This window comes from Bison bison, unplaced genomic scaffold (assembly GCF_000754665.1).
Source record: "Bison bison bison isolate TAMUID 2011002044 unplaced genomic scaffold, Bison_UMD1.0 scf7180017846569, whole genome shotgun sequence".
Classification (NCBI taxonomy): Eukaryota; Metazoa; Chordata; class Mammalia; order Artiodactyla; family Bovidae; genus Bison; species Bison bison.
In genome coordinates this window covers 748317-767113 of record NW_011477142.1, presented here as the reverse complement: position 1 = coordinate 767113, position 18797 = coordinate 748317, and the positions used below count along the sequence as shown (strand labels likewise).

General features: G+C 38.9%; 1 protein-coding gene across 1 annotated transcript in view; it reads left to right on the top strand.

Annotated features, from left to right (window-relative positions):
• The window catches only part of UBE2U (ubiquitin-conjugating enzyme E2U (putative)), a 71527-nt gene extending 58875 nt beyond the window's left edge, over window positions 1–12652 (top strand). Inside the window, exons 9-10 of the mRNA XM_010840179.1 lie at window positions 5874–5968; window positions 12323–12652. Coding sequence (XP_010838481.1) covers window positions 5874–5968; window positions 12323–12498 — 271 coding nt within the window. The 3' untranslated portion in view covers window positions 12499–12652. The remainder of the gene's footprint in view (window positions 1–5873; window positions 5969–12322) is intronic.
• Window positions 12653–18797: the final 6145 nt, after the last annotated feature.

Genomic DNA, 18797 nt, shown 5'->3' with positions numbered 1-18797 from the left:
ACACGTACTGTTTTTGAAAACTGAAACTTTATTTCCCATCTGCCTATGAAGATGTGCTTATTAAAAGCTTAAAATTTTCAGGTACATGTAAAAATACTACCTACCCAATTACTAACACAAGTCAAGTCTGCTATTGTGGAAAAGTTTTGTGGTTTTGGATCGATTTTAATTCTATTATTAAACAGTGTTAGTTCCTTTTTTCTTCTGTATAAAACGGGTTGTGCATGCGTACTCAGTCATGTCTGACTCTTTGTGACCCCCTGGACTGTAGTCCATCAGGCTCCTCTATCCATGAAGTTTTCCAAGCAAGAATACTGGAGTGGGTTGCCATTTCCTACTCCAGGGGATCTTTCCAACCTAGGGATCGAACCTGCATCCCCTGCATTGCAGGAGGATTCCTTACCTCTGAGCCACCAGGGGAGCCCTTTAATAAAAATGGATTGTTGTTTCTGTTGTTCAGTTGCTGAGTCGTGTCCAACTCCTTGCAACCCGGTGGACTGCAGCACACCAGGCTTCCCGGCTGTTCACCATCCCCTGGAGTTTGCTCAAACTCATGTCCATTGTCTGTGATGCCATCCGGCCATCTCATCCTCTGTCACTTCCTTCTCATCCTGCTTCAGTATTTCCCAGCATCAGGGTCTTTTCCAATGAGTCAGCTCTTTGCATCACATGGCCAAAGTACTGGAGTTTCAGCTTCAGCATCAATCCTTCCAATGAATATTCAGAGTTGATTTCCTTTAGGATTGATTAGTTTGATCTCCTTGCAGTCCAAGAGACTCTCAAGAGTTTTGTCCTGCACCACAATTCAGACATCAATTCTTTGACACTCAGCCTTCTTTATGGTCCAGCTCTCACATGCATATACGACTATTGGAAAAAACATAGGTTTGACTATACGGACCTATGTTGGCAAAATAATGTCTCTTCTTTTTAATATGCTCTCTAGGTTTGCCATAGCTTTCCTTCCAAGGAGGAAACATATTTTAAAATGGATTGTCATGTGTTATATCAAAATACCAATATAAAACTTTCTTATATTTGTAAAATATACTCTTAGTTGTACTGTATTTTAAATAAAGGGGTTAATATTCATTGTTTCTAAGTTCCTTTAGTGTCTGATTTTTTGACTGTGTGTTTTAACTCACAAAAATATGTGATCATCCTTTAATGTAACTGTTTGATTCCAGTTTCTCCAGTTATATAGAAAGTATCTATTCTGGATACATTAACTTAATGTATGCTTGTGTTATCCTTTCAGGATTATTGAAGTTAAACATTGTTTTTGTAGGTTTACATAATTACATATTTAAGGCATTTTTAAGCAGGAATTACTTTTTTATTCCCCAAAGATTAAACCTTGAGTGCCATCTTGTGGTTAAGAGAGAAATGGCATTAGAATGAGTATTTCAAATGTCCTTTTTAAAATAAAGACATGGAAAAAATTAGAGGAGAAAAATTCTTTTAAAAAATAATTTTACTTAGTGTCTACTTAGATATTTTTAGAGACTGGAAGCTCAGTACTTCAGGAACATTCAAGTAGCTCTAACCTTCCTTATTTCAAGCTTAAATCTAACATCTTGTGATATTCAGCTATTCCAAATTTCTTTCATTCATTTAACAGACTTTTCTTGAACACCTATTATGCACTTTTACATATGTCTGCAAAGCCATCCAGAAAATGAGAAATTGCCTCCATATTATAAAGAGGATTTTAACAGAAAAAAAGAAAAAAACGAATTCGCTAAGGTTACACACTCAGTGAACAACAGAGCCGAAATTCAAATCTAGGCCTACCTACCAGATGCTACAAAGCATACCTTATTTGATGAGATTGAGCATCAGCTCAGACACTAAGCACCTTGGCTTTTAATGTGGGTAGAAAGCATGATTCAGGGGAGACTGCTGTGGCAGAAGGGGCTTCCAGGTGGCCCTAGTGGTAAAGAACCTGCCTGCTAAGTAAGGAAATGTAAGAGATGTTTGATATGTTTACTATTCATTAAACAATGAATATTAACTCCTTTATTTAAAATACAGTACAACTAAGAGTATATTTTACAAATATAAGGAAGTTTTATATTGGTATTTTGATATAACACATGAAAATCCATTTTAAAATATGCTTCCTCCTTGGAAGGAAAGCTATGGCAAACCTAGAGAGCATATTAAAAAGCAGAGACATCATTTTGCCAACACAGGTCCATATAGTCAAACCTATGGTTTTTCCAATAGTTGTATATGGATATGAGAGCTGGACCATAAAGAAGGCTGAGTGCCAAAGAGATGTTCGATCCCTGGGTCAGAAAGATGCCCTGGAGGAGGGCATGGCAACCCACTCCAGTATTCTTGCCTGGAGAATCCCATGGACAGAGGAGCCTGGCAGCCTACAGTCCATGGGATCACAAAGAGTCAGACATGACTGAAGAGATTTAGCAGGCACGCACGTTGTGGCAGATGAGAAAGTACTGCTACTGTCCTTCGAAGCAACACAGGTAAGGCTCCTCTGTTTTGTGGACTTGCCCTTTAAGTCTCAGAAATAGTCATAATGTCTTTCTCTTTCCTCCTCTTAAGTTTTCTCTTTTTCACAATAAACACACCCAGTTCTCTCAGCTGTTTTTTTTTTAATGAATTTTTTTACTCTTTATTGTTTCTCTCTTATGGATATGATTCATTAGTTTTTCTCTCAGAAGGTTGCCCCCAGATTTTACTGTGGATCTTTGGCTGCAGCACAGAATCTGATGGATCTTCCTGTATTATAGACAGTGTCAGGGCTTAAGGCTGCTTCCTTTTCCATCTTTCTTCAGAAAGAGGGCTTTCAATTCAGAAACATCCTAGGCTACCTCCCACCTCCTGCCAAAAAGGGAATCATTTCTTTGGTTCTGCTCCCACATATAACACTTCTGAGAGAGTGATCTCTCTTTTTCTTTTTCTCTCTTTCCCTGTTGCCATTGCCTACCCCTACAACAACCTACCCCACTCCCCAAGGCCACAGAAATGTGTTGCATGAATTTGCTTATGCCTTGGTCTGAGCAAGGTAAGACTGAAGACAGCTCTGGTTCCCTAAAGGCTTATTAGTGTATAATTTACCTGACGGGAAGGATAAAAAGGAGGCCAAGAAGTTTCTTAGAGCTTGTTACTGAAAGTCAGGTTACTAGATGGAAGGATGTAATAAGTTTTATGACACTTGTTTGTATGTAGAGCAACTTCTCAAGAATGTGTAACAGTTTACAGAGCCACCAAAATGAATCAAGAATTTAATAAGAACAAGCATTAGATTTTTTTGTTTTGTTATTTTCAACTTAATAAATTATTGCACCTTCCCTTATAGTCATTTTAATTGCATTTTTAATTTTAAAATTGTGACAAGATTTTTTTTATAATTTATATTTTCAGTTAGATAAAGGCAAATGTTTAAATGAAAGAGGAAATATTAATATTATATAGTTTTTGAGGACAAAGATTTACCACTGGGGGAGAAAAGGTATAAATCAAGTTATACTGTTCTCTAACTGAAGTCATGTTTGCTTTGAGGAAAATAAGATTATAATGATTTTGTTTGTTTTGGAATTCATACAAAACTTACAGAGCTAGAAATGGTGTGCATTCCTACTAGTTAGAGTGGCTAGAACTCTAAATTCAAAGGACATTGGATGGAAGCTTCAGAAAGGTCATACATTAGGAATGGGGCTATAAAGATAAAAAAAGATAGGGCTAAGTCATGTCCGACTCTTGCGATCCCATGCACTGTAGCCTGCCAGGCTCCTCTGTCCATGGGATTCTCCAGGCAAGAATACTGGAGTGGGTTGCCATTTCCTTCTCTAGGGGAACTTCCTGATCCAGAAACTGAACCCAGGTCTCCCACATTGCAGGCAGATGCTTTACCGACTGAGCTTGTCTCTAAGTAAAGGCTATTCTGGACCCCTGTGGACGCCTAAACACAAACCTTGAAGTACTAAACTGATTTGTAAGATACTGAGCTTCAGGCCACGGCAATGGACAACTATATATAAAGGAAAATAACAAAATTCAGCACGCGGCAACATAAAATTTACATTGTCCATCATCCCATCAAAAATGATCAGTTGTACAAAAAAGCAGGAAAATATAATTCATAGCCAAAAGGAAATCTATCAGTATAAATAGATCCATAACTGATAGAGATAATAGAATTAGTAAGTGTGAACCTTAATGCAGCTTTTATACATCTTATGAAATATACTCAAGGATCTGAAGAAAATCATGAATATAAGGAAAAGTAATGGAAGATATACAAAAGACTAAGGGAACATCCAGAGATAAAACAAATATAAAATACTTTAAATACAAACTATATGGAAAGAAGCAAATTAGATACTGAAGAAAAAATGACTAATGAACTTGAAAATGTAGCAATAAACACTCTTGAATGTAAGCATAGTGAGAAAAAAAGATTTGAAGTCCCAATGCTCTGTGGGATATTATTAAGTGGTGTAAGATACATGTAATTGGTGTATCCCAAAAAAACTGACAGAAAAAATATGCAAAGAAATAATTATGGCAGAAAATTTTCCAAATTTGATGAAAGATACAAACTCAGAGACGAAGAAGCTCAACAAATCCCAAGAAGCAGAAGAATAAAGAAACCATTCCAAGACATATAAAAATAAGATTTTTATATGTGATAGAGGAAAATCTTAAAAGCAATGAAGGTTAAACACACATACACACTGCATATAGAGGAACAAAGATAAGAACAACCAATAACTTCTTCTTAGAAAACTTGCAAGCCAAAAGATAATGAATGCCAGTTTTAAAGTGTTAAAAAGAAATTGTTAACCTAGAGTTTCATCAGTTCAGTTCAGTTGCTCAAGTCATGTCTGACTCTTTCCGATTCCATGGACTGCAGCACGCCAGGCCTCCCTGTCCATCACCAGCTCCATCACTGTCCATTAACCTAGAGTTTCATCAGCTCAGTTCAGTTGCTCAATTCAGTTCAGTTTCCATGTCCGACTCTTTCTGACCCCATGGACTGCAGCACGCCAGGCCTCCCTGTCCATCACCAGCTCCCAGAGTTTACTCAAACTCATGTCCATTGAGTCGGTCATGCCATCCCACTATCTCATCCTCTGTCGTCCCCTTGTCCTCCCGCCTTCAATCTTTCCCAGCATCAGGTCTTTTCAAATGAGTCAGCTCTTTCAAGGATTGCTGGGAACCAGCGGAAGCTAGGAAGAGGCAAAGAAGGATTCTTCCCTGAAGCCTTTGGGGGAAGCCTGGTCCTGCTAACACCTTGTTTGTAGACTTTAGTCTCCAAAACCAAGAGAAATTAAATGTCTGTTATTTTAGGTCACCATGTTTGTAGTAGTTTATTATGGCTGCTCTAAGAAATTAACATACCTTTGTTATACCAAATGATGTCTTTATTATTCTTAAAATATTACTCTAACACCGTATTTGTTTACTTTTCTAGATACTTTTGCACGGCATAACACATACAGAGTAATTTCAGTTTACCACTGCATTAGTCAGTACTCAGAATGGCACCATAGTCAAAACTCATTGCTCTGCTCCTTGGGTTCATCAGATTTGTTGGCCTTATTTTTTTCAAAAGTAATGTACACTTCCCAAACTTCATAGAAATTAGACAATTTTTTTCTTCTTCTTTTAACTAAGTACAGATGTTTTTCATAGGCTTTTTTAACCTAAGTTTCAAGAATAGGTCACTCAAACCTTATACATAGTCTTCCAGAAAACAGAGTGGGGAAAAAAACTCACCAACTTATTCAACACATTGACATCAAAAGTTAACAGTTATTTTTTAAATGTTATTTTTCTAGAAATTGTGTTTGGCCTTTCCATTTATATTCATAAGTGACAGCTTCTTCTTTTTGTTATTCTAGGTATATTGCTGCCATATCTCGGGTTGCTAGAGAAAATATAAAGCCTCAGAAAGCCAATTATCAAACTGGAAGAAGTTATGTCTGCATACCTCCAAGTAAACTGAGTTCGATCTATTTGTTTTACTTTGTTTTTAGGACTAAGATACTAGTCGTATTAATGCATTTAAATTTTTGTTTAATTCAAATAAGTTGAAATATGTGAGGTCTAATCTTTTGTTCTCCTTTTGAAGTTGCTTTATTCACTCTTTCTGACTAACACAATAAATTCAGTAAACTACTTACATAAGAATTGGAACTTTGAAAAAAAAAATGGATTAGTTTTACTCTCAAGCTTTTGTAGCCTTTAATAGGTGAATACACAATTTGAAAATCCAAGGCTAAATTTCAAAATGTATAAAAGTAGCAAAAATAAGTAAAACACTAAACTGACTCCTAGAGCTCATTTTAGATTTAGAGATAACTGCAATATGGCTAAAAAGAAAGGAATAAGTTAGTTGAAATGTTTTGGGTTTTTTTTTTTTTTTTTAAGAATTAAAGTTTTTTCAAAGAAACATTTGGAGCAGATTGGGGGCAGGTCTTAAGCAAGAAGAGAGAGCTCGTAATTTATCATGGAAATCAGCTACTGTAGAAGGAAAAGCAAAATGTTTGGGGTCAGAGAATTTGGGTGGAGCCAGCAGGTCTGTGTAATTTAGGACAGCCTCTTAACCTCTGAGCTTCAGTTTCTTCATCCTCAGCTAGTGCTGGGTACATGGAAAATGTCCAATATGTATTTGTTTCCAAAATCCTTCCCTACCTCACAGGATTCTTGTGAGTAAATGACTCCACATAGGTAAAAATTCTTTGTGAACTGGAAAGTCTTATGAACTATTAGTTACTGCTTTTGCTGTTGCCTGTCCTTGAAACACAACCACATCTAATTCCCAGGCACAGGCAGTAACCTTCAATCAGTGATTCTTCAAGGTCCTACTCCCCTGTCTCTAACTTTCTGTTCCCAGGCTCCATATCTATCTGGTTAAGTTGATGATGACAATAATTTCTGTTCATGCTTTGTCAAACTGCTTTCTACAGCTCAAATCTGCTTATGTTTTTAGCATATCTAAAACCTCTTGTTTATCATTTCCTTCAGGAGAAAATGTCTACCCTTTGATAAGGCAAAGTCCTTAATACTCTAGTATTTGTCTGCCTTTCCAGCGATATCATTTACTGATGTTTTACTAATACCATAAACACCACACTGACTTAATAGGTCATGGTTATTTATTCCTGTCTTCATTTCAAAAAAATTTGAGAGGTGCACCATTTTCTTATACCACCCCCCAAAGACCATTGCTTCCTTTCCCTTCCTTTCTAGTACCTAATCCTTTGAGATTCAACTCAGGTTTCTCTAAGAAACTTTCCCTGTGGGCTCTCATAGCATTTCTATCATGCCTTATCATTCTCTGTTAGTTTTCTATTGCTATGTAACAAATTACCACACTTACTGGCTTAAAACAACACATATTTTTATTTCAATTTCTGTGTGCTCAAAGACAAGGCACAGTGTAGCAGGACCCTCTGGTTGAGATCTCATTAGACTGTGATCCAGGTATCAGCTGGGCTGCATTCTCCTCTGGAGGCTCGAGTGGGGAATCTGCTTGTTGTAAGCTCACTGAGGTGAATACACAGAACTGTTGACAGAATTCACTCCCTTTTGTCTTTACTACTGAAGATTTTCTTGCTGGCTGTATGCTGGAGGCTTTCCTATGTTTTTAAGGCTGCCTGCAGTTCATTGCCATGTGGGCTTTCCTAACACAGCCTCCTGCTTCATCCACCCAACAAGGAGAGTCTCTAGAACAAGTCCCATAGCAAGGTAGAATCTTATGTAATGTGACATGATCATGGAGATGAGATTCCATTACCTTTGGCATATTTCATTGATTAGAAGCAAGTAGCAAATCCTACCCACACTCAAAAGGGAGGGGATTACACAAAGGTGTTAACACCTGAATGTGGAGATCATAACAAGTCACTTTAGAGTCTGCCCACCACACATGCCATGTTATAATGGTCTCTTTATGGCCAGTCTCATTCAATAGAAGGTGACTTCCTTGAGGGAAGGGGCTGCTGACCTCTCTGCACAGTGATAGGCATGGAGTAGTCATTCAGAGCTCATAAACAAATGAGCAAATGAATGATCGAATGGGGTAGAGTTGTCATGGTTTCAGCAGCCCTGTGATTTTGGAGAAAGGGGGGATAAACTCATGGTGAATGAGAAAAAGTAAGAAATGTGAGCTGGGAGAGAGAATGTTTTAAAGAATGTCCAGAAACTCACTTAATTTCATTTAATTTCGTGCTGAACCATGTCCACTTTGACATTGAGGTAGACTCTCTTTTGTGTCTAATCTTATTGCTAAGATACTAAACCTAAGAAGTTGTGACCAATTAGATTATTGTTCAGAAATTTTCACTCCCTATCTTGTTCTACCACCACGGGCCAAATATACTCCCTTGACCCTTGACTTTGAGCTTTGCCATACTACTTGCTTTAACCGATGGCATTTTACTGGGGTGTGATGTGCTCAGAAAAACACTGGGCTGGAAGAAGCACAAGCTGGAATCAAGATTGCTAGGAGAAATATCAACCTCAGATATGCAGATGACACCACCCTTATGGCAGAAAGTGAAGAGGAACTAAAAAGCCTCCTGATGAAAGTGAAAGAGGAGAGTGAAAAAGTTGGCTTAAAGCGCAACATTCAGAAAACTAAGATCATGGCATCTGGTCCCATCACTTCATGGGAAATCGATGGGGAAACAGTGTCAGACTTTATTTTTCTGGGCTCCAGAATCACTGCAGATGGTGATTGCAGCCATGAAATTAAAAGACGCTTACTTCTTGGAAGGAAAGTTATGACCAACCTAGATAGCATATTCAAAAGCAGAGACATTACTTTGCCAACAAAGTCTGTCTAGTCAGGGCTATGGTTTTTCCAGTGATCATGTATGGATTTGAGAGTTTGACTGTGAAGAAAGCTGAGCGCCGAAGAATTGACGCTTTTGAACTGTGGTGTTGGAGAAAACTCTTGAGAGTCCCTTGGACTGCAAGATGATCCAACCAGTCCATCCTAAAGGAGATCAGTCCTGGGTGTTCATTGGAAGGACTGATGCTGAAGCTGAAACTCCAGTACTTTGGCCACCTCATGCGAAGAGTTGACTCATTGGAAAAGACTCTGATGCTGGGAGGGATTGGGGGCAGGAGGAGAAGGGGACGACAGAGGATGAGATGGCTAGATGGCATCACCGACTTGATGGACATGAGTGTGGGTAAACTCCGGGAATTAATGATGGACAGGGAGGCCTGGCATGCTGCGATTCATGGGGTCGCAAAGAGTCGGACATGACTGAGCAACTGAACTGGTGTTCTCAGAGTTTGGGAAGGATTTGTGCAATTTGGTTTGCTCTTTTTCACCTCTTCCATCATCCCAAGAGCATGCCTGGACTAGCCCTCTGGTCACCAAGCTTCCCAATCAAGCTTCCCAACCATTCCCAACTCAGAGAGGCCAACACTCAGCTGACCTGTAGATGTGTAACCTAAACAAATGCTTGCTGTCATATGCCACTGGGATCTTGTGATTGTTTATAATATAGCAAGAGTGAGCTTATCCAGGATACCAAAGGGAAATATGACTCAGCTAGAAAAGAAATGAACTCTGTGCTTCCCTTTTGCAGAGAAGGGTTAGCATATCATGATTTGCTAATGTGAAAAAAATTTATCTCAAATTTTGGAGGTGGGAGTAAAGAGGAGGCCATAATTCTTGAGGAGCTGTGTGTATCATACATGGCAGTTTTCTCAGACAGCAGTTTCATGCAACTCTTCACACACTCTCACTTTTACAGATGTGAGGGCTTCATAGAAACCTCCATGAGCCCACAATGTCTATCCCGTGTAGAGTGGTCAGCTGTGTGCAGCATCTTGTGCTCCCCTTGCACTCCTGGTGTTTCCACTCATATCCATGCATCAGACTGACCTAAAGCAGTGATGTTCTTCCAGCTATGGCCTTCCAGACTTCACTGTTCCAGGTCTTTCCACACATGTGTAATCCCTGTTTCATGTCTTAAACCTTTCATTCTTGTATTATAAGTGCTCTGCTTTTCTAATTAAACTGAGGCTGATACAGAAGTGAATGGAAATGAACCATCAGGCAATAAACCAGAGCCCACCAATCAGAACAAAGTTTAGTCTCTTCATGGACAAAATTATTTTAAGACTAGGAAAAATTTTAAGAAGCAGAGTTTTCAAGATCCATCCCAAGAAAGGCATACAAACCATAAGGTAATGAGAATTTGTGCTTCTGTAACTTATTTTAATGTAGTAACAAAAGTTATTGGTTCATTCCAACCAGTAAATCCAAGGTTTCTCAGAGGGGTTTATAATGCTTAAGATTTTCTGGAGGAAAAAAGTTCAAAATAATATTTACTTTTTCTGTGTCACGAGGAAACATTTTTATGTTTGTTTTGCATTAGGCTCTGCTAATCTAGCCAGAATTTCTTTTTATGCTTCCTGGGAGTGTGGTTTGTTTTTTTTTTTTTAAAAAAAAAAAAAACAGAGTAGGAACTAAGAGGGCAAATAATCAAGGTCATTGACTCCCAATATTCATTCCACTTTAACAACTGTTGTTGGCCAATCATAGTAATCTCATTTTCCTTGCCAGTGACTAGCTTAGGAGCAAGATTCACAAACCAGCCTGAGAGGAAATACACTAGGAGCTTGCAAGGGTAGTTTTCCTACTTTTAAAAACGAGACCCTGGAGAAAAGCCTCCATTTTTCCTCTGGATATCGCTGTGTCTGATATGAGTACTAGAGTGACCACACCTCTCTTCACTGTGACTCTGAAGATGAAGACAATGCCAGAGATGGTAGAGCAAAGCTGTGGAAAGAATGTCCTAAATGACATCTTTGAGCCACTGTATCATTCAGTCCTGCCCTTCCTCTGATCTTCCTTTTCTATGAGATGAGACACTTCTCTATTGTTTAAAGTGGTTTGAACAGTATTTCTTGTGACCAAAAGCATATGAACTCAGAACAGCTCAAACATGGCTAGAAAGTATAGTTAATCCATCAATGATATGTTCCTAAAGAAGATTTTCTCAAGGAAAAGAGAATTTAGTTCTAAATTAATGAAATCTAGAGATTAATGTTAAAATATAAAAATAAAAACTCAATCATTGGTGACATCAGGCTTCTTATAGAATAATGGTAGCTGTCTAAACTCAGATCCTCTGCAAATCTTTGCAATAACCAAAGAAATCAAGAGAACAATTCATTCATAATCCTTGCCTACAGCACAACTAGAAGACAATGAATATGACAAGGTTCATTCAATTTGTTACTGGGGAAATAAACACAGAAGTATTATGAGACAGAATTTGTCCTGGTCCACGTGCTGGGCAATGAATTAGGTGGCAACAGTTACACAGAGAGAGGAGAATACAGTGGGATTGTAGGAGTAGCGGGACATAAATAGCACCAACTTGGGTTCATCCCTGGAAAGCAAGTTCCCCTCACTGAGTAGAAATATTGAGAAATAAAGATACTGTATCTATATTCTTTTAAAATGTAACCAATTTGTTTCCCTGTTTATGAGACGGATACAAGAAAGATGAGACTTCTTTGCGTGATATATGAGGTGTTCCTAACCTGGCCTCAGCCTAACTAGCCAACCCCACTCAACTGTCCACACACTGTAACACCATGATTTGGGATCCAGTGGACCAATGATTAACTATTATAAGCTGAATGTCCTTGGACAAGTTACTGCAGGGTACTTAGTTTCTATTGTCTCATCCTTAAAGTAAAGATAATAATACCTGTCCATCTTAAAGTTAAATAAAATAAAATTTAAAAATAATAATACCCGTCCATCATAAGCATTGTGTATAAGTTAAATTATATTTTGCATGTAGCACATGCTTAGCATAGCCCCTGGCAGAGTGTAAATACTGAAGCATCAACTCTGATTACCTCAAAACCCGTCAAGTTCTCTCTCTCATACCTATGTGCTGTGGTCTGTGCTGTGTCCTCCATCTAAAGCAGTCCCGTCTCCCTCCTTTGCCCCCTCTCTTCAGCAAACTTCTTGTCTTTCAGAGCCCACATCTGTTTTCCCTTAGAGCCTGTGATTCCATCCGTGTGCACACATCTATGTGAAGCACTCACGGACACCTTTCCCTTGTTACACCTACTGGCACTTAGCAGGGCTCAGTAAATATATGAGCGTAAGAAGATCGACGAAAATGAAAAGAATGATTTATGAAAAATAAGTTCATTGCAATTGTAAAATTTGGAAACTTTAAAAAGGTTACTTGCATTCACTTAGGTGATCTTAGGCATTATGGTACAGATGCAGGGACATGTTCTCTTACTGTTTTTCCTGCCATGTCTATTAAATTTCTGGTTCTTGTGTTTCTCATTCTAGTTCAAACTTCTCCTGATTCACAAACTAAAACAGATACTGTCACAAAGAAGGACAAAGAAAAGGAGTGGTGGAAGAGAAAGCCGGTTGAAGTTAGCATAAATGAGCCCTGGGAAAACGAAGTGGATGATCTGGTTGCCTGGACCAACTCCCTTGATACAGATGCCTTGGAAGATTAAGCTCCAGGATTTAAAAAATGAACAGCCTCAACCACAGCTCAGCTTCATGGAGCGACTCTGGAAGACTCTTACAGCTTGGCTTCCTTTTTTTTTTCTCCAAATTTGTTTCATCCTGTCACTGCAACAACAAATTAGAAATTTAAATGTGAATCAGTGAATATGTTGTTTTGGATTTTTTTGAGCTCTCTTTCATTGTTTGACCCCAGGTTAGCCAAGCAGCAGTATTCATTATGGTTTTCCAATTAGTGGTATTTTATCCAGAGTTGTTAGACGACCAGAGACACACATTTTTGCTGGCAGGACTTGGATCGGGAAGAGGCTAGTATTGGAGAGGAGCACTCAGGAGCTTCAGAGGCTGGACATTAACCCAAGTAGAGGATCCATGGGCTCAGATGGTAAAGAATTTGCCTGCAGTGTTGGAGACCTAGGTCCAATCCCTGGGTTGGGAAGATCCCCTGGAGAAGGGAATGGCTACCCACTTCAGTATTCTTGCCTGGGGAATTCCATGGACAGAGAAGCCTGGTGAGCTACAGAGGAGTCCATGGGGTTGCAAGGAGCCTGACATGACTGAGTGACTAACACACACACACAGGATCTATACATTTACCTCCTTCTGCCTGGTTTAGCATCTTATTTCCTCCATATTCAAGGGAAAGGATGTCATCTGTCCAGTTCACCAGTGTTCCTGTTCTGTTTTCTCCTAAAGGACATGCTGTCTTTTCTCTTTGACCTTAACTAACCATGCCCTTATATTCTCATCTTTATTCTTTCCCTTCTTTTTTTTTATTTTTGCTGTGTTACCCCAACCTGAAAATACACTGAACTCTCTCCTAAACTACATCTCCACCTCTGACCCTGCATTTTCACTTCCCTCAATACTATGCCATTCATATTTTCTCAGACTTACTGATAGTAATCTGTCACAGACTCTCTGTATTTCTTTAGTTCATGTTTACATGCAGTGCACAATAAAATCTGTCTTATGCTAGGTTAAAATTCACTACGATCACCAAAAACTTCCATATTTCCCAAATTCAACAGATGCCTTATCTTACCTGGCCTCTAGGCTATATTGGATATTATTGATCACTTTTCTCTCTGTGTGTTTTTTAATGTTTATGTGCTAAGTGCTAAGTCACTTTAGTCATGTCCAACTCTTTGCAACCCTGTGGACTGTAGCCCATCAGGCTCCTCTGTCCATGGGATTTTCCAGGCAAAAATACTGGAGTAGGTTGCCATTTCCTCCTCCAGGGGATCTTCCTGACCCTGGAATTGAACCCATGTTTCTTATGTCTCCTGCATTAGGAAGCAGGTTCTTTACCACTAGCACCACCTGTGAAACCCTTGTTTCAGCCTTGCTTTAAAAAGAGATTTAGTTTGTAGGTTACCTACCTACACAACACAGTTCTCCCCCAAACACCACAAATTGTGTGTCTTCCTATCTGCCCACCTATCTGTCTGTCTATCCATCCATCTATCCTACCTTGGGTCTAGGTATTAAATAGGTCTCTCCCTTATTTCTAGAGAAACTGATTTTAGTTGCTATGAAAACAGACAAAAGCTCTGTCTACGTACTTTGATGTCTGGGCACTTCCCTGGCTAGTAGATATTTCCAAGTCTACCTGTGGTAGTTCATAAAATAAGTTCTCGACATTGTAGTGCTGGATCTTGTTGTCCTCCCCAACCAGAACCAAACAATTCCAGCAGCTGTCTCAGATCTCTCCTCATTTTATCAGTGCTAAAGTACAGTCAGAGCCAAATTCACAACCCCATCCAGCTCCATAGCAATTACAGTTCTTTCTACATCTAGTAAAAGAGCCATATTGCATGGCCTACCCCATACCTCAGTGAAACTACAGAATGTAGCTCAAAGGTGCATTTTGCTGATGGTCACAACAGAGGCTGGGCCTCTGACTCTCCTCTGGTAGTTCTCTAGGAGGACAAACATGTGAATTGTCAACAGATAAACAGCAGTCACCAAGAAGTCCTGGACAAGGCAGTCAATCAAAAATGTTTCTGTGATATCAGCAGTCTCATAAGTATTTTATCCTGTCTATTTCTAATCTTTTCTTTAGGGCAAAGTAGTTGCATTTGTTACTTTCCTTTCTTGCAACTGAAGACCTGGGGGTGAAAATGGGTGGTGGGGGGAAGTGGGGAGAGAACAAGTTTTTGTAATAGATACTTTAGTTAGTAGAACAGGATAGTTAATTTAGTTACCTTCACTGACCATTCATTCTGGGTCTTCAATATGCATTTTCCTTCTACTCCTAGCTCTTGGTGGAAGGTTCTTTTGGGCTGTAGCCCAGTGCTGCTCTCTACACATTTTTCTTGAACATCTTGCCACTATGAGAGTTGCACCACCCATGTATATTCTTATTCTCTGACTTTTTTATATGTGCCTTAAAAGACCTTTGCTTTAACTTTCCAGTGTACCTGAAACTCAACTCAACAAGCCCAACTTAAACTCATTTCCTCCTCTTCATCTCACCCCCAGCAGACTACCTCCTGCCTCTTATGTTTCTTTTTTCAGTTAAGGAATAACCACAAGATAAAAACTTGGGGATTACTATGGACTTCACTCTTTCATTTATGGCTTGTTGATCCCCAATATTTAGCATATTGTCCATTCAATGTCTTAAATCCATCTACTCATTCCTGTCCTCACCGTCACTGTATATTTTGAATGCCTTTTCATCCATAGATGAGATTATAGTTTTTTTGATAACATCATTCACCTACCTAAAATTCTTCAGAGAATCTCTGCCTGAAAGATAAGGTCCATATCACCATGTGCATCACGTCAGCCCTCACCCACCCTCTTCATCCTCATCCACTGCAATTCCCCACCTTGTGCCTGAACTCCTGTTTTCCCACGTGTAACATGCTCTTTCCTGTTTCCCTGCCTCTACTTATGCTATTTTCTCTTCCCATAATGCCTTTTCCCGTCCTCACTTGATCAGCTCCTCTTCATCCCCTGAAACTCATTCAGGAATCATCCCCACAAAATCTTCTCTGCACACCGCATACCCAGCCCAGACTCTCCATAGAGTGTGTGTAGGTGTGTGCAGTTCTATTGTTGTACGTTTGCCCATCTGACTCTCCCACTAAATCTTCAAAGTATAAGCTAACCAGACAGAAATCCACTTTAGGAGATCTCATCATGTAGGACCCACAGTCCAACAGCTGCCACAATTCTTTCTACCTCAAACAAAAGCTGCTGTTTCAGAGAAAGAAAAATATCATATGATAGCACTTATGGGTGAAATCTTAAACAAAAAAAAAGGTACAAATTAACCTATTTACAAAACAGAAATAGAGTCACAGGCATAGACAACAAGGTTACCAAAGGGGGAAAGCGAGGAGAGAGATAATTTGGGAGATTGGGACTGACATATACACACATAAAAAAGATAACTGATAGGGCCTACTGTTCAGCACAGAGAACTCTACTCAGTACTCTGTAATGACCTATACTGGAACAGACTCCTAAAAAGTGGCTATAAAACAAATAGCTAAATATGTAAATCGGGCTTTAAAAAAAAAAAAAAAAAAAGACTACTATTTCACTGGGGGCTTCCCTGATAGCTCAGGTGGTAAAGAATCTACCTGCAATGCATTGTCTTAGAATCTGCTAAAAAGTAAATTTGGAAAACTCAAGTGATGAAAAGGGAAGCTTTCGTTAACAAGCAGTGTTAGGAAGCATTTAACAGGAGGCTTCCTGTGTGCTGTTTTGGATCTGTCAGGAATTCTCTGCTCCTTATTAATTCCTGAATATTCAGGAATTAAGGGGAGAGGCAAGCCTCTCCCAGGACTGAGGAATCCAGGCATTTCCTTCATTAGCGTTTCTATATGGTGATAAGTACCCTCTTCCTTCTTGTGAAGCATACGGTAGAAGTGATTGTTTACAAATCTCTGTCTTTAATATGGATTGCCTATGTTTTGTAAGTCTGGAATTTTAATCTTTATCTTTGCTGAGAATAACTACTTTGTAAGACAGTATATATGCACACACCATGTTGATTAAAACACCTTTGCTCCATCAGAGCTCTGGTCCCCGTGTCTGTCTTTCTCTCTCTCTCTCTCTCTCTCTCTCTCTCTCTCTCTCTCTCTTTTTCAGGCTTGATCCCCTGGAGCGTAGAGGCCCTCTGAGTTCACTTTCCTCCTCAGGCTTCTAAGACCCTCTCGAGAAGGTGCTCTGCGCCTTCACCCCATTGAGAGGGTGCCTGAGGCCTTCGTGAACAGGGCAAGCCCCGTGCAGGGGCTTTATTGGCTTTCTGTGTAAACCAAGGAATATCAGCCTCTTTCTCTCCTTTATTTTCTTATCGTTGACTTGGGACCACCAAGTTCCGGTCCATTAAAGGACCTCAACAAGCAGGAATATCTAAACAAAGTTGATTCTGAAAACAAATGTTATGTTTAAAAAAACAAAAACAGCTTCAGTGAGGTATGATTGACATACAATTAATTGAACTATTTAACGTATGCAGCTTGAAACGTTTTGTTTATGATACAGCCATGTAATCATCGCTACCATTAAGATTGTAAACATATCTGTCATTCCCAAAACTTTACTCCTGCCTCTTTATAATGTCTCTCTCCTGCCTCAACACTTCCTGCCCTTCACTCTCATTCCCAGACCATCCCTGATCTTCTTTCTGTCCTTATAGATTATTATGAATTTTCCAGAGTTTTATGTAAATGGAATCATACTGTAAGTACTTGTTTTGTCTAGCTTCTTTCACTCAGCACAATTGTTTTGAGATTGAGTCATGTTTTGTATATTATCATTCATCTTTAGTGCTAAGTAGTATTCCACTCTATAGAAATACTGTGGCTTATTTATCCATTCACCTGTTGATGGGTATTTGAGTTGTTTTAATCTGGAAACTGTTACAAATATAAAAGTTGCTGTGGTAGATTCACCCTAAGATGACACAGTGCATCATGCTCTTGTAGAATCCCTTCTCCTTGAGCATTAACAGAACCTGTGACTTTTTCTAGCCAATAGAATATGACAAAGGTGATTGGATACTCACTTCTGCCAATTATGTTTTGTTATATAAGACTCCATCTTAGCAGATTGGAGAGAGATTGGAGAGAGATTGTCCTGCTGGCTTTCAGGAAGTAAGCTCTCATGGTACAAGAAGCTCACATGGCCAGAAACTGCTCATGGCTTCTAGGAGTTAAGAATAGCCCCTGGGTGACATCCAGCAATAAAACTGTGACCTTGGCCCTACAACCACAAGGAATTGAATCTGTCACCATGTGAGCTGGAAAAAACCCGAATTCCAGAAATGAGTGTAGTGTGGCCAATACCTTGGATGCAGTTTAGAGATCCTAAGCATCCTACTAAGCCATGACTGAACTCCTGACCCATGGAAACTGTGAGATAATGAGTGTATGTGTTTTTTCAGCTGCTAAAATTTGGGGAAATTTGTCAAGCAGAAATAGAAGATTGAAACAGCTGATAGAAACACTTATGTAAACATTCTTGAATGGACACATGCTTTATTTTCTCTTGGGTAAATACCTAGAATTGAAATGGCTAGATCATATGGCATTTACATTTTTAAGAAATGGCCAACTATTTTTCAAAAGGATTTTGCTATTTCACTTTCCCACCAGCAGTGCATGAGAGTTCTAGTTCCTCTACTTCCTGTCCAACACTTGGTATGTTCAGTCTTTCAAATGTCAGCCATTCCAAAAGGTGTGTATTGGTATATCATTGTTTATATTTATGTTTCCTTGAAGACTGTGATGATAAGCATCATGTGCTTATTTGCCATCCTTTTATCTTCTCTGATGAAGCATCTGTTCAAATCTTTTGTCCATTTTTTATTGTTTTTTCCCTGTTATTAAGTTTTGAGTGTTCTTTAATTTTTCTGGATACAAGTCCTTTATCAGATAAATGACTTACAGATTTATAATTTACAAACAAGTAACTAGTCTGCCACTTGATTTTTCATTATCTTAACAGAATCTTCAAAGAGCAGAAGTTTTTAATTCTGATAAAGTCCTATATATGTTTTGTTTCTTTTATAGATTGTGTATTGTGTCTGAAAAACTCTTGCCTAAACCAACGTAACAAGATTTTCTCTTATTATTTTCTGTAGAAATTTTACAGCTTTGGTTTTACATTTAGATTCTATGAGGCATTTTGAGTTATATATGGTACAAGGAATGGATCAAAATTATGTGTGTGTGCCGCCTTTTCCCTCCCTACCTCCTTTCCTTCCTTCCTTCATTCCTCCCTTTCTTTCTTTCTCCATTTGTTCAAAACACTATCCTTTCTCAGCTGA